Source organism: Giraffa tippelskirchi, chromosome 1 (genome assembly GCF_054371585.1).
Source record: "Giraffa tippelskirchi isolate mGirTip1 chromosome 1, T2T-mGirTip1v1.2.pri, whole genome shotgun sequence".
Classification (NCBI taxonomy): domain Eukaryota; kingdom Metazoa; phylum Chordata; class Mammalia; order Artiodactyla; family Giraffidae; genus Giraffa; species Giraffa tippelskirchi.
Window position 1 is genome coordinate 171,514,300 of NC_137275.1, and position 12,790 is coordinate 171,527,089.

General features: G+C 34.2%; 1 protein-coding gene across 4 annotated transcripts in view; it reads left to right on the plus strand.

Annotated features, from left to right (window-relative positions):
* Positions 1–12,790, plus strand: part of VPS13A (vacuolar protein sorting 13 homolog A) — a 271,242-nt gene that overhangs the window by 107,259 nt on the left and 151,193 nt on the right. For 3 of the 4 annotated variants that reach the window (XM_081505891.1, XM_081505918.1, XM_081505911.1), the window contains exons 27-31: positions 3,542–3,621; positions 5,401–5,466; positions 5,659–5,812; positions 6,829–6,945; positions 7,024–7,127. In XM_081505891.1, the coding sequence (XP_081362017.1) occupies positions 3,542–3,621; positions 5,401–5,466; positions 5,659–5,812; positions 6,829–6,945; positions 7,024–7,127 (521 nt within the window). The remainder of the gene's footprint in view (positions 1–3,541; positions 3,622–5,400; positions 5,467–5,658; positions 5,813–6,828; positions 6,946–7,023; positions 7,128–12,790) is intronic. The other variant, XM_081505901.1, reaches the window with a different exon arrangement.

Below are 12,790 nucleotides of genomic sequence, written 5' to 3' on the forward strand. Positions count from 1 at the left end.
ATGGGACCAGATGCCATCATCTTAGTTTTCTGAATGTTGAGTTTTAAGCCAACTTTTTCACTCCTCTTTCGTTTTCATCAAGAGGCTCTTTAGTTCTTCGCTTTCTGCCATAAGGGTAGTGTCATCTGCGTATCTGAGGTTAATTAAAAAAAAATTAATTTTACTGTTTGATTACCTTCTAGATATAAATTATCTGGACATTTAGTCAGTACATTCAATATTATCAAAGAAATATTGTGAGTTAGTCTTCAACTTTCATATTATACTTTGAAGTCTAAGGGGTAGACTAGAGGGATATGAAGATAACTTTTCTCATTAAGAAAAATGGTTAAATTTTAAGTCTACTTAATGAATACTAAAATACTGAAATAGTTTTATATTGATATTACAACAGTTTACCACAAATTTATTAAATTTGTGTAACTCAGATGTCTGACAGAAGTCTCAACAGGCAAAAGTCAAGCTGTTAACAGGACTTCTGTTTTGGAGGCTGTAGGGGAAGATCTGTTTTCTTCCTCATTCAGGTGTTGGCAGGACATCAGTTTTATTCGATTTAAGTCTATTTTCTTACTGCTTGTAAGGTGTAGATTGGGCTTAGCTCCTATAGGCCTCTCTGAATCCTTGCAAGTAATTTTTTGTATCCCAGAACCATTATGAGGTGTTAGATCCTCTTATGTTGTAATCTCGCTAACCTTTTCTTCCACTCTAAAAACTAAGGTAATTAAAGATTGGGTGCATCTGGACAATCAAAGATCATTTCCCCTTAATCTTGACCTTAATCACCTCTGTAATGTTACATTTACCATATGAGATAACATATTCTCAGATTTGGGGGAATTAGAGCATGGACATTTCATTTAATTCCACGTGTTTTTAACTCTTCCTTCAAGATTTCTTTTTTTGAGTCATGTGTTATTTAGAAGTGTGTTGTTTATTTTCCAAATATTTTGGAATTTTACAACTAGTTTTCTGTTACTGATTTCTGTTTTCATTCTTTTGTGGTCTGAAGGCAGACATTGTATGATTTCTGTTTTTAAAAGTTGCTAAGATGTGTTCTGTGGCTCAGAATGTGGTTGATTTTGGTGAATATTCCATGTGAGCTTAAGAAGAATGAATATTATGCTATTGTTGGATGAAGTAGTCTGTAGACGTCCATTACCTCCAGTTATTTGATGGTGTTACTGAGCTCAACTATGTTCTTACTGATATATATATATATTTTTTTTTAATTTTTTTCCTTTTCTGATAGAAGCATATGAAGTGTTCTAATAAAGTAGTGGGTTCATCTGTTTCTCTTTGCATTATGATCATTTTTTCCTTTCTGTTGTTCAATAACTACACCTTAAGGATTGTTGTGTTCTCATGGAAAATTGCTTTATCATTATTTAATGCCTTTCTTTATCCCTTACAGCTTTTGCTTGCCTTGAAGTCTGCTCTGTCTGAAAAGTAACATAGCTGTCCTCGCTTTCTTCTTTTTAGTGTTAGCATAATGTGTTTTTCAACATCTGTTTACTTTCAAACTATATGTACTTTTGTATTTAAAGTGGGTTTTTAGCTTATTTTTTTTTATTCATGTTGGAAATTGGTGTCTTGCTGCATTTAGACCATTGATGTTCAAAGTGATTATTGACACAGTTGGCTTAATTTTTTTTTAACTTTAAGTTAGTAAGGCTTTACTTTAATTTTGAAACTGCATGAATACATTCTATTTGCATGTGTATAAAAGTACACATTGCATGAGTATAAAATCTACTCTTAGCTATCCTGGAACCAGTGGGTTTTTTTTTTTTTTTCCAATTTTTAAAGTTAAAAAAATTTTTTGTGGTGGGGGAGGTGGGCACGGCCTTGTGGCTTTCAGGAGGTTAGTTCCCTGACCAGGGATCTAACCCAGGCCCTGGCAGCAAAACTGTTGAATCCTAACCACTGGAATGCCAGGAAATTCCCTTTTGATTGTTGGTTTAAAAAAAAAAAAAGTTTATGAGTTATGTAAGTTTTAAATGGTAGCTATCCTGTGAAATCCTTTGAACTCATATAGGAGTTCCCTATCTGCCCCCCCGCCAGCCCCACCCCCCCCTACCTCTGGGGTGAACTGAGATACTAAAATAAGGGAGTTAAAAACTTAAGCTGAACTCTCTGTGGGAATAAGAAAGGTGAGGAATATGCTTATATACACATCAAGGATTTGAGAAGATCATCTTTGGGAACTCATTCTCAGACAAAAGATGTCGTTAACTGGTATAACGAAACTTCCCCTTTTTTGTGAGCCCTGGACAAAATGTGATCTCTGTATGTTGGGAAGCAGATTAAGTATTGTGGCCTGAAAACTTAGTCATTGGATATGATTTATACATTTTTAGTTCCATACTCTACACTTGTTCTGTAGCCCTTTGGAACTTGCATCTGGTGAATTGTGTTACGATTACCTTTTCCTGAAAAAATTATACACGCAAGAAACAGAATTCTGCCTTATTATGCTTTTTACATCAAGAAAATTTGCTCTGACGGTTGGAAAGAAAAGTGAGCCAACTTGATAGTGTTTTCCAGTAATCCAGAAGTATTACAGAAGTTGTTAATATTTGTTTTTTATAATTTTTTGTTTCCCTAAGAGCAAAGGGTAAGAAAACCCTTGAATACATAACATAGGATATACGATTGACAGTTCACCTATTTGTGTAATATATTTGCTTATGTTTTCTTAGAAAGAGTAGGAAGAAGCGAATACAATAATTTCTTACACAAAGTAAATGATCAGTAAATAGTTGTTCAGTGAATGAATGAATGTGTGAAAAAGTGGAGACCTTTTAAGGATTGAAATGTGATTAGCCTCTACAATAGAAAGCTAGCTTAAGTGCTAATAAACTTAAATCTGGAGGGTTCTGTGGAAATACACTGTATTTTTTCCCTCAAGAGTAGTATGACTGGTTTGTACTCCTATCTTCCAGTATCTAGTTATTGATTTCAAAGGCATAAGTATTTGCTAATGATAGTTATAAAGACTTGACACAAAATACTCTTCAGCAAGTTTCCTTGATTATTTTCTTAGATTTTAAGCACAAGCAACAATATAATTTGTAAAGACTGATAACATGGTACTCAAGTTTATTTTAATCTAAACTAATACACAAAACAGCTAATTTCTCATCAACTGTCTGATGTTTTTTGTATACAGTTGTTATTAGAGATTCTGACTATTTCTGTGACTCAGGACTAGAATCACTTCATGTCTTTTCATTGTTCCTCATAAACATTGTTTTCTCTATCTGATTGCTACTTTTTCTTACTGAACTTCCTATCTAAGTTTAGAAAGGTAAGATAAGAATCTTTTGCAGTGTGGCATAAGAAAAGGGAATCATGAGATGAAATTACATTTGTAGAGTTTAAAATAAAGGAAGAAAGACCACCTGATTTGAGTAATACAGAGATCAGAGTTCAGAACTGATATAGGAAATACTTCTTTTCCAATTCTATAATTGTTAATATTTCCCACATTTATTTCCCATTAGTTTTTCTATGAAAGAATAATTTGAAAAATTATTTTTAGATGAAAACAAGAAACCAGTTTATTTGATTACGACATTGGATAACACAATGGAAGATCTCTTAACACTGGAATATGTGAAGGTAAGTACTTTGATTTATATACTTGCTATGGTGAGCAACTGGTGCTAGGGGTAAAGAACCTGCCTGCCAGTGCAGGAGACTTAAGAGATGTGGGTTTGATCGCGGAGTCAGGAAGATGGCCTGGAGGAGGGCATGGCAACCCACTCCAGTATTCTTGCCTGGAGAATCCCGTGGACAGAGGAGCCTGGTGGGCTACAGTCCATAAGGTCGCAAAGAGTTGGATATGACTGAAGCAACTTAACTCGCATGCAAGCATGGTAAGCATACTGCTGAGATATTTAAATCAAGTTTTGTAAGTTCAGAAATATTCATTTTAATCTCCATCCTGATGTGATCACTATAACTCCTTAAACTTTAAGATATTTTATTTTGTCATCCCCTATTAGTTAACTTGTGATTTATAAACACTTAATGTAGCAGGACAATAAGCAGCCCACTTTCTAAGTAGAAATGACCTGCACTTTGACTGTTACCCCCATCAGGGAATCTATAGACTTTTTAATCTTAATGAAATTTATTGTGGTATACTATAAAAGATGAAGCTTTCACTTGATTTCCCACAATAGTCTGAAGTTACCTAATTTTCCTGCTATCAGTGGCTCCATTCCTTTTCTGTTGACTTGTGATAACCAAGTCATCATTCATTAAATATTTATGTGTACTGTCATCTACATATGATTTTGCCTTTGTTTTCATTGACCTGTTTTTATATAAGTGCCACATTATTTTAATAATTATAGTGCTTTATAGTAAGAATAATGTTCAATAAGCATTATATAACTTTTAAGACCACTTTTTACTATTATTGTTGCAGATTTTATTGTTTATATTATTTATGAATTAAACAACTTTTATTAATATAAAAATGTTCCAGATCTAAATATAACACAGAATATTTGATGCCTGGTGGACTATTCTGTCAAAATTTTGTTTTAACATTCAGGAAGATTTGGGAAGGACCTTACAGAGTTGTGGATGATTAAATGATTGTCCTCTACGTGTGATACCTAAATTTAAATTTCCACTCTCTTTTTTGGGGGGAATTTTTTTCTTTTTTTAAATTTACTTTTTAGTTGGAAGAAAATTACAATGTTGTGATGGTTTCTGTTATACAACATCACAAACCAGCCATAATTATACATTTATCACCTCCCTCTTGAGCCTCCCTCCCCTCCCCCCATCCCACCCTTCTCAGTCCTCACAGAATGCCTGGCGGGCTCCCTGTGTTATATAGCAACTTCACGCCAGCTGTCTGTTTTGCACATGGTAGTGTATATATGTCTATGCTACTTTCTCCATTCATCCCACTCTCTCCTTCCCCCACTGTATCTGCAAGTCTGTTCTCTATATCTGCGTGTGCATTCCTTCCCTGTGCATAGATTCATCAATATCATTTTTCTAGATTCCATATATATGTGTTAATATATGATATTTGTTTTTTTCTTTCTGACTTCACTCTGTATAACAGGCTCTAGGTTCATCCACCTCACTAGAACTGACTAAAATTCATTCTTTTTTATGATGAATATTTCATTGTGTGTATGTACCATATCTTCTTTATCTAGATTTCTACTCTTGGTAATAAGATAGTATGTAGCATTTATTGAATACTTGCTCTATACTTACCAAGTTTCTTTTGTTCTGGTGAAGCAGTTGTTTAAGTAATTATATGTATTCCTCAAAAAATTGTATAAATGCATATTAGGACCATTGTGTAATTGTATGTGCAATTGTGTTCCTATGATAATCTAACAGATTTGTATTTTTCACTTTGTGTAGGCTGAAAAGAATTTACCCACAACAATATTGAAGAATACTTATAACAGTGTTGTGCAACTGATAAAGGTATAAGTGAATAATAATTTATTTTTTAGATAATGTATTTCTAAGCAAATATATTATAAAAATTTTAACGGGAACTGTAAGATCCTTGAGGATAAAAATTGACTGTTATAAATTGTATCCTTTATACCACAAAGAACATAGAGCAGGCAAACAAATATTTGTTGTGTTACTAAAATCAGTTTTGTTCTTTAGGTGAATTTTTCCTCTTTGGATATTCATTTACATACTGAAGCACTTCTGAATACAATAAATTATTTTAATAATATCCTTCCATATTTGGAGGAGAAACCAGCCCCAGTGCATGTTGTGGAGACTGAAGACAAAGGGGAAGTTATTAAAAAAATACGTATGTTTCTTTAAAATTCAACTTCAAATTTATACCAAGTAGATCAATGAATTTTGGTTCTTGGCTTATTATTAACTTATGATATTGACTTCAGAATTCTATTGCCTAGATTAATATCTGAAAAGATTCATTATGTACCATGTTATTTTTAGAAAATATTATTAGTAAAGTGATAATTGCTGAAGAAAGTAGCCTTTATTTATCTAGTCATTCATTTTAGTTGACTCTGTCCATGGGATTCTCCAGGCAAAAATACTGGAGTGGGTTGCCATGCCCTCCTCCAGGGAATCTTCCTGACCCAGGGATTGAATCTGCATCTCTTCCATCTCCTGCATTGACAGGCAGGTTCTTGACCACTAGTGCCATCTAAAAATTATAAATTTAATATAAGTTAGATTTCATGAATTTAAAACCCTAATTCTGGGAAAGATTGAAGCAAGGAGAAGAAGGGGTCGACAGGATGAGATGATTGGATGGCATCACCAACTCAATGGACATTAGTTTGCACAAACTCCAGGAGATGGTGAAGGAAAGGGAAACCTGGCATGCTGCAGTTCATGGGGTCTCAAAGAGTTGGAAACGACTGAATGACTGAACAACAAAATATTATTTTAGGTTAGAAACATAGGACTAACAAAATTTCAACAATATGAGTGTATATTTTTAAACCAAGTGCTATTTTTAAGCAGTCAAAAGTTATAAGTTGGATAATAACAAGTATCATCTTGTTATCAGTAAATTGCCAAAGATTGATTTTACAGCTACGACTAACTTAATTTCAAATGTTATTCTTATCTAGAACTATTTTGTTTTGTCTCTTTGTTTGCATTTGTTTAGCTTTGGTTTCTTTGGATTTAATATAACTTAGTAGGTAACATATTATTGCTTGCTTTCAATTTGCAAATAAGATGTTCCTCTAGTATTCGCATTATTGTTGTGATTTCAATTACTTTATAAGTGTAGTAAGATACTAAAAATTCTGTCTTATGTTTTACAATACGAGTTTCTTTTTGCAGCTTTAAAATCATCCAAGAATGAAGATACTATTACGTTGCAGATTTTAGCAGAATTATCATGTTTACAGATCTTTATTCAAGATCAGAAACGTAACATTTCAGAAATTAAGATAGAAGGTAACAAGATTTGATAAAAAGTGAGTTCAGAACTACTAAATGAAGGAAAAGGAATTGAATGATCTTTTTTCCCCTTAGGGCTTGATTGTGAAATTATTATGAGGCCATCAGTGACTGAAACAAATGCAAAGCTAAGAAATATAATTGTCCTGGATTCTGACATAACAGCTGTATACAAAAAGGTATGAATTTGTTTCTATTAATAACATTATTAAATATAGTTGTCCTTTAAAATTAGTCATAGATGTAAATTAAAGAACCGTTGGATTTTAATGGTATGTCTTATTGGGTCCATAGGTTTTAAAATTAGGCATAATTGGGTTCTTATTTTAGCCTTCCTCTTCAGTAGTTGTGTGGCCTAATCTCAGAATCTTTGTTTATATGTAAAATGAGGATTAAGTATCTCATAAATGAAATTAGTACAAGTAATACTCCTGGAACTCAAGTTTTGGGGATTGTGGGGGGTGGATTGGAGAGTAGCAAATGCCGTTTTTACTTATTATCTTTCCTCTATTTTGAAATACTGTGAACTTTGTTACGCATTTTAGATTTCGGACCAGAGGGTATGAAATCAGGTTGAATAATGAGATTTTCATTATTCAAAATAAAATAATGGATGCTTACTAACATAGCATTTTAATGGTAGGAGTCCTTTGAACTATGTGGCTAGTGATTGAAAGATAGGTCCTCTGTTACTAGGTGCAAGAGAGTAAGGTTCTTAGATTAGACACTGTTGAGGAGTTGTACAGGTGAATTTTGATCAAGAGCATCTGGGTAAGGTGGTATATTTAAAAGAGTGAAGAGAATATCAAATAGTAGGATTAGAAAAGGCTGAGGTACTTGTTGAGTGAGGAAGTCAAAATTTAGAATATGACAGGAGGAAAGAAAATAGATATATCAGCTTATTAGCAAATAATATGGATGAGATGACCTGATTTGTATGTTAAATAAAAATTCTTATTCCTTACATTTCTTATTGTTATTTGTTAGCATGGAATAACAAGCATCCCCCAAACATCACAGGTGCATGGCTCATAGGTATAAAGAACAAGAAATATTTTAGAAGCCATGGTTTGATTTGCTTCCATTGCTTTTATTTGAAAGAAAAATTATATTATTAGAGCGCTGAGAAAAGCATATTGTCCATTTTATTTATCCTATTTAGCAAGTAAAGCTAATGTAAATAAGTGAATCTACTAAAAGACATACAGGTAGTTAGAAATGGAACTGATACTCTAACCCAAGACCTGTACTTTTTTCCCTCTATAATTTTATTTTTAATGCATATTTAAGGTTAAAAATCCAGCTTAAAAAAAGCTACAAAATGAATGAAGTTTCTCACTTGTATCTTCTTGTCCTACCCCCATTTTCCTTTCCTTTTTTGTTAACTTTGATTCCAATGTATATTGTTATTTATTCATCGTTCTATTGATGTTTGGTTTCTGTTCTTTTGTTTTATGTGCATTGCTTCTGTAACTAGTCTTGTACATGTCTCCTGATATACTCTTGGACATATCTCATGTAAGCATTTCCGGAGAGTCATCTACTCCCAGGAGCAGTGAAAGAGAAATCTGGTATTTTATTTCAATGCCAGTGCTCAAAATTGTCATGTTAAGTTTTTTGAAGATCTGGAGTATATAATATGGTGTTTTCAGTTTGTATTTTTCTTACCAGTAATGAAATTGCATATTTTTCATATATTTATAGGCTATTTATGCTTGCTCTTCTATGAAATATCTGTTAAACTCAGGTGCCAGCAAACTTTTCTGTAAATAGCCAGATTGTAAGTCTTTTAGGCTTTGTGGGCCATGCAGTTTTTGTTAAAACTATTCAGCTCTGCTATTGTAATGTGAAAGTAGCCATAGGTAATGAGTAAATGAGTTTATGGATAATAAAATGAAAATTTCATATAACTTGCATGTGTCACAAAATATTACTATTATTTAGATTTTTTTAAACTACTTAAAGATACGAAAATCATTCTTACCTAATCCTGCTGTTGGTAGTTTGCTGATCCCTGATTTGATTTACCAGTTTTGGGGGAAGGAATGTTTATTTTTTTTCTCATTGATTTGTAAGAAATCATTTAATATGTTCTGTATTATTCCTTGCTTAGTGTATTTTTGTTTCAAATAGTTACTCCCAGTTTGGTTATGATGTCTTTTGATAAAAATTGTTGATTTTAATGAAGTTGAATTTTATCCTTCTTTTTTGGCTTGAGAGTTTTACATTTTCTAAATCAATCCATTCTCTGAATTCATGAAGGTATTCCCCTATGTCAACCTTCTAAAAGTTATATGATTTTGCTTTTCACTGTTACATCCTTCATCCTACTTGAAATTGATTTTTTAAAATATGATTGAGGCTGGAATCCAGTTTCACTTTTTTTAACACTGGCTTCTTTTTTCCTAGTATCATTTATTTAAATAGATATCCTTTACTTACCATGTACAGTTATTGTTCAGTTGCTAAGTCATGTTCGATTCTGTGCGACCCCGTGGACTGCAGCATGCCAGGCTTCCCTGCCTTTCACTATCTCCTGGAGTTTGCTCATATTCATGTCCATTTAGTTGATGATACCATTCAAGCATCTCATCCTCTGTTGTCCCCTTCCCCTCTGCCTTCAATCCCAGCATCGAGGTCTTTTCCAGTGAGTTGGCTCTTTGCTTCAGGTGGCCAGAGTATTGGAGCATCAGTCCTTCCAATAAATATACAGGCTTGATTTCCTTTAGGATTGACTGGTTTGATCTCCTTGCTGTCCAAGGGACTCTCAAAAGTCTTCTCCAACACCACAGTTCGAGAGCATTAATTCTTCGGTGCACAGCCTTCTTTATGGTCCAACTCGCACATCCATATGTGACTACTGGAAAAAACATGGCTTTGACTGTACGGACCTTTGTCAGCAGAGTGATATCTCTGCTTTTTAATACTCTGTCTAGGTTGGTCATTGCTTTTCTTCCAAGGAGCAAGTGTCTTTTAATTTCATGGCTGCAGTCACCATCTGCATTGATTTTGGAGCCCAAGAAAATAAAATTGATAAGCTAAATTTCATTCAGTGAGATACAGGGAGTTTGTTTTGTTTGTTTTGCGGGGGTTGGGGAAGACAAGAATACTTCATAGATTGTGTTGAATATCTTCAAAGGATGCACATAGCTTCTTGCTGTCTTTGTAATGTTAAAAATCATCATTTCATTAAGGGGTGCAAAATGGTAGTACTCTGATTCAGAATATTCAAAAAATTTTCTTTATTAAATGGGAGTCTTCACCAGTCTTTCTGCTGACATCTCCAAAATTTTGGCTACTCATAAGTTTATTCCCCAGTGGATTCTTAGGCAGGGCTCATAGTTATAAGAACAATACTCTAAGAAGGTTTATATGTTGCATTACATTTATATTTGCAGAGTACTCTGACTGGATTTTGATTCTTTAGCTTGCATTTTCTTTTCTAGATGATTTTAAGCATGTTATTCTTTATCTTCTGGCCTAGTGTGAATGTTCAGTCAAATTGCTGCTGCTGATCCTGATGACAGTTTCACTTTTTTTCTCTTAGAAGGACTTGGTAATTTTGCCTAAATATTCAGAGCTTATTGGAAACTTTGTATAGGCAGAACTTTGGACAGGTGAACATCATGGCAGATTGTAGGCAGTAATGCAATGATTTTATAGCCTCAAAGCTTGAGTATCTATTAGAGTTTTTTGTTTGTTTTCTTTTTCTCTCAGGCCAGTCATTTTCCTTTTAGAAAAGTACTTTAAGTATAGACCTGACAGCCTAAGTTCAGGAAGCCAGTTGGATGAAGAATGAGGGGACTTTATGTTTCAAAATACAGGTTTTTACTTAAAATACCCATCTTTTAGTATGATCTTTTTATTTACCCCTTATCTATGCCTGTTGTCTCCTAGGCTACAATATCTGCACTAAACATTGTTTTATGAAAATTTCTTCTCTTCTGTTGGACTCAAGAGGGGTAGTCACAAGTCACTCATGTGACTTATGAAAGTTATTCTGCTTTTCATTGATTAATTTAATAGTATTAGGGATATTATAGTCTACCTTCTGATAATATTTTACTGCTTATGTAGTGTATCCTAGCAACACTCTGTCACTTCCTACTTTTTTTGCCTTTCACAGTGTTATTGTAATATGTTTTACTTTTGTGTATGCTGAAAGTTTGCAATGTATATGTACTGATTTAGGTTTAGTTTTCTTTTAGAGAAATTAATTTTTTACAAGACATATACCTTCATACCTTTATTCTAACCATTTCTGGAATTAATTTTTTTCATGTAGCTTCAAAATTCTGTTATTTTTATTTCTACCTGAAGAAGTTAATGATTTCTTATAATGCACCTCTGCTAGTTATGAATTATCTCATCTTTTGGCAGGAAGGATGGATCAGAACTAGGGAAAAAAGTGCTTTAATTTCACCTTCATTATCTGAGTGATACTTTTGCTGCTGCTGCTGCTGCTAAGTTGCTTCAGTTGTGTCTGACTCTGTGTGACCCCATAGACAGCAGCCCACCAGGCTCTGCCGTCCCTGGGATTCTCCAGGCAAGAACGCTGGAGTGGGTTGCCATTTCCTTCTCCAGTGCACGAAAGTGAAAGTGAGGTCACTCAGTCATGTCTGACTTTTAGCGACCCCATGGACTACAGCCTACCAGGCTCCTCTGTCCATGGGATTTTCCAGGCAAGAGTACTGGGTTGGGGTGCCATTGGTGTACATAATTTCTTGTCTTTATCTGACTGCCTTCTGAATTTGTGTATAGTGTGTCTATATATATATATATTTTCATATTTGTCCTGTTTGGAGTTTTCTGAGCTTTTTGGATCTCTCTCTCAATATTTTTTATGTCTTTTCAGGTAGTTCTTCCTACCTCCATCTTCCTCCTCCCTCACCTCCCTTTCCTCCTCCATCTCGTCCCTATTCTTCTTCCTCTTGGGTTCCAAAAATTATTTTTAGATTCCTGTTATAGATCATCCCATGACCCTTAGATCCTCTGTTCTTTTCCCATTCTTTTCTCATTATGTTTCATTTGTATAATTTCTGTTGACCTATTTTTAAGTTCACTCATTGTGTCCTTGGCTCCATTGAATATACTGATAAACCCACTGAAAGTATTCTTCATCTGTTACGCTGTTTTTTAATCTTTAATATTTACCTTTTATTCTGTTTTCCATTTCTCGGCTCATATTCTCTAGCCTGTTCATTCATATTTTCCACATTTTCCACTCAAAGCACTTGCCTTATTAACGATAATAATTAAAAATCCATTGGCTGAATGTTTCAACATCTGTGTTATAGGCAAGTCTGATTCTGTTGATTGCTTTGTCATTCATTGTTTTTCTTTCATTTTGGGGTGTTTTGTAGCTAATGATTGACTGTCAGACATCATGTATAGGGTAATAGAGATGGAAGTGAGCAGTATTCATGTCTGAAAGTGAGTATGCCTTCTTTTTCTGCTAACGTGTTAGCATGGCGAGTTAAATCACGTTGATGGAGAGCTGAGGGCAACAAGGTTACTGCCTTTCCCTTAGTTTCTTAAGGCTTCTGTTTGAGGCAATAATCCTGATGGTACTTTAGGCCTTTTCTAGGGTGGAGGCTTCTCCTTTCTTTGAGGATTGTAGCAAGGAAATCTTCCTCTGGTATTCCACTGTGACCCTAGTCACTCAGAAGCTCCCAAAATCAAGTACACAATGAAATGCTTACAACTGAGTGTGAGCTCCTCTGTGTCTGTGACTCCCAGGGATTCTGTGTGTCCCATTGTTAGTTCATAGTCAGCCTTTACCATTTTATCTCAGTTCTTACCTAACCTGTATGGTATATGGCATCTCTTTTCTCCTGCCCCT